Source organism: Parasteatoda tepidariorum, chromosome 2 (assembly GCF_043381705.1).
Source record: "Parasteatoda tepidariorum isolate YZ-2023 chromosome 2, CAS_Ptep_4.0, whole genome shotgun sequence".
Taxonomy (NCBI): Eukaryota; Metazoa; Arthropoda; class Arachnida; order Araneae; family Theridiidae; genus Parasteatoda; species Parasteatoda tepidariorum.
Genome location: NC_092205.1, coordinates 98,067,396 through 98,070,955, shown reverse-complemented (window position 1 = coordinate 98,070,955; position 3,560 = coordinate 98,067,396). Strand labels below are relative to the sequence as shown.

The following is a 3,560-nucleotide window of genomic DNA, read 5'->3' as shown; positions in this document are numbered from 1 at the left end:
CCAAGCCAGCCTCGCACTTTCGAAAGGTTAAAATTTAAGAAATATTTAAATAAATGGAAATAAAGCAATTTTTTGAATTTCAGTATTCAAGTGAAAGATATATTTAAAGAAAATTTACTTACATTAGATGATTAGAGTACTTTTACTGCATTACACCAAGTTACAATATTCATTATATTACTGCATCAGGTTAATTGTATTTTAAAATAATTGTCTAATGTTTTGTTTAAAAACATTGTTCATATGTCATGAACAATGCTTATATTACGAATTTATTTGACAATTTTTGATTTATATTACGAATTTGTTTGTTTTATTATTAATTTATTCTAAGACGTATACTTATGTTTTTAACAAAGTTGTGAATCGTTCATGGTTATTATTTTTTAAAAAATGATGTTTTGTTTATGCAGGTTTTTCCATTGCAATTCACTTAATTCAATTTTTAATAGACTGAATTATAGCCAAAATTTTAACCTTTTTAAAGAGATATCAGTTTTAGAAATTTTATCTTAAGATTTTATACTATGGCACATTTCTAATAGGTTTAATGAATTACATGTCATTTATTTGAATTCAAATTTATTTTAATGACTTAGTATTTACTAAAAAGATGTAATTTTGTTTAAAAAAAAAGTCGTTATATGGATTTAAATGATTGTTTTGAATTCTTAGAATTTTGTACATTTGCAATGTACCTAGTTAGTAGTGAGCGAAGCGAGCTTGGTTTACGAAGCAAACTATATAAGATTGCGATGCAATTTTCGGGGGTTGGCGAGCGTTAGAAAAAAGGGGGCGCGGCCCACTAGTTCCATATAAATTTTATGCATATAAAAACAAATTTAAAGTATATTACAATTCTCTTTTTCCTTTTTTTTAGATTTATTGGTGAACTCTTTCGCCTTGGAATGTTAACTGAACCTATCATGCATGAATGTATAAAGAGGCTCATCTCCCAAGGAGATGAAGTATCACTTGAGTGTTTGTGTCAATTGCTGAAAACAATAGGTAAAGAATTAGATGATCGAAGAGTTAAAGGTTTAAGAGAAAGAATGGTAAGTGTTCTTTGCTTTCATTTTGATCTGTGCTTTTACTTGTAATAAAATATGAGGAAAAGTATTCTTGTAAATAATATAAATTTAAAAAAACATCTTATCTTCAAATTTTTTTTATTTCAAGAAAAGCTTATTAAACACATGCCTTTAGTTTCATTGAACAACAATAAACCATTATAAAGATTAGTCCTTGTCGATTCTGTATTCTTTGTCGAAAAAATGCATGTATCGGTTTTATCTGATTTAAATTTAAATGTGGAAAAAATGAAAAAAATTGATATTAGCTAGTAACTAGTGAGTCCGAATGAGATATATCAAAACCACTTGAGATTGCCTAATCCTATTTGGAGGGTTTCTAATAATTAGTAGGGATTTATTAGATTTTAATAACATTTTCGTTATCATTTACTTAAATATTAATTTGCAATTTGTATAATGTTTTTTTATTATTCATTATTTGTAAGAATTTTATAAATAAAAGTTCTGTATAGTTTAAAGTATGAAAAATTATTATAATAATACCTCTATGAATTGCAACACAATATGCACATTCAAGTTTGCTTAAAATAAATTTTTAAGAATAATTGCCATACTTTTCTACTGTAATCAATGCTATTGTGAAATACCTCTCTAATAGTACCGAATTTCATATCGGATGTTAAGTTTTATGGTAATTTTCTGTTACTTTTTTTTGATAATGTAAATTATGCTTCATAATATTGTTGCCTAGAATCAAAGTATCGTACTTAAGAACTGAGATAAATGAAAGTTGATATTACTAGAGATAGCTGAGTTTTGCATTTTTAAAAGGTATTTATTTTTTGTTTTTTAAAACAATCGTGATTTTTTCATAAGGTGTTTGCAAAGTGCAATGTCGATTTTTGTTATAAATCTTGCAAAAAGTGTGGTTTTTGCAATGTTCTGTGCAGCATTTTCTCAAATCATTTGACCTCAATCTATTTCGTCCTATTGTTGGCTGAATTACTCGCATGCCACATACTCGATGAAAGATTAGGAAGTATTTTTTGCAATCACATACAACCTACTGCATTTTGTAAGAGACTTTTGATTGCAGGCTTCTTCCGCGCTCTTGAACGGATTCAAAAACCTTTGAAATTTTTGCTCATCATGGGAACCAACTAAGCATTATAAATTTTTCCCCATAGTTCTTTGCCAAGAACTAGTTAATATACGTAGTTAATGTTATGTCTTGGAAATTAATTTTTCATTTTGTTTATTTTTTGCATACCTAAGAATTTTCGACAAAAGAAAAAATTATTTCTTATTCAGATTTTTTTAAGTACTTAAAAATATTTTTNATATACGTAGTTAATGTTATGTCTTGGAAATTAGTTTTTCATTTTGTTTATTTTTTGCATACCTAAGAACTTTCGACAAAAGAAAAAATTATTTCTTAATCAAAATATTTTTTAAGTACTTAAAAATATTTTTTAGTTGTTAAAATATGCTTATTTTAAGTGAAAATTATAGCTTAATTTTAAAATATTTCAGTTTGAGTTTTTTCTTACCTTATTCGACTTAATATGCGTTTGAATAACTTTACAATTAATAAATATCGTTCTGATGATCTTCTCAAAATAGTAATTATTCATATTTTAACATATTTTCTCTTATTTTATACCCATATTTTGGCAATCTCTCTTTTTTAGATGGAAAATTGTTTCTTACAAATACAAAAGATAGTAGACAAACGTTTAACTAGCTCTAGGGTCAGGTTCATGTTACAAGACGTTATAGATTTAAAAAGGGTAAGTCATCAAATACTATGCCCTATCAAACAACTGTACTTTAAGTTTTGTTTGAGGTTTAAAATTTAGCATTTAAATTTGCTGTTGTCTTTTAGAATGATTGGGTTCTACGGGACATGTCCTTCCAAAACAGGGTACCTGATCACCGAGACAGAAGAAAAAATACTGGTGTGTATATGTGACCATACGTCAGATGTGGGGCCAAACACAATCTCGTTCTGCTTTATTTTGTTATTATTTTTTTAAAATTTTGTGTGTGTGTTTTTTTAGCAATTTATTTTACCTAAATTATAGTCAGTGTGACTGAAAACCAATTTTCCTGCGCCTTATTTTCCTTCTTACTTGTTTAGCTCGAAACATGGGAACAACATGGGGGTGGACGTCTTCTACAAAAAGTAGTAAAGGCAGCTATAGTCTTGTTGATCCTAATAAATTAAAACTGTCCAAGGTATGTTCATTTTGTTAATTGTACATAAGTTACATGGTAAATCAAGTGATAATGTTTTTACTTCCACTACCCATGATGTCCTTGGTCAACTGGTGGTTTTCATATTTAGTTAATTCATATTTTGTTACTTATTCTTAAAATCTAATGAATGTATTTTCCCCCCTATCATATCTGATTTGTAGTTGTGTGACAGCTTAGAAATAATTTAGTGATGTGCTGCTTTTAAAATGGCGTTTATGCTTAATCTGTGAATAACTCCATGGTTTTACATATATATATATATATATA

General features: G+C 27.4%; 2 protein-coding genes across 3 annotated transcripts in view; both read left to right on the top strand.

Annotated features, from left to right (window-relative positions):
- LOC107446111 (eukaryotic translation initiation factor 4 gamma 3) overlaps positions 1-3,560 on the top strand; it is a 147,405-nt gene that overhangs the window by 142,341 nt on the left and 1,504 nt on the right. The window lies entirely within an intron of this gene.
- Positions 860-3,445, top strand: LOC107449683 (eukaryotic translation initiation factor 4 gamma 3-like). The gene is made up of 4 exons (XM_071178074.1): positions 860-1,055; positions 2,726-2,824; positions 2,920-2,992; positions 3,175-3,445. Exons 1-4 carry the CDS (start codon positions 909-911, stop codon positions 3,288-3,290), a joined length of 435 nt encoding a protein of 144 aa, XP_071034175.1. The 5' UTR covers positions 860-908; the 3' UTR covers positions 3,291-3,445.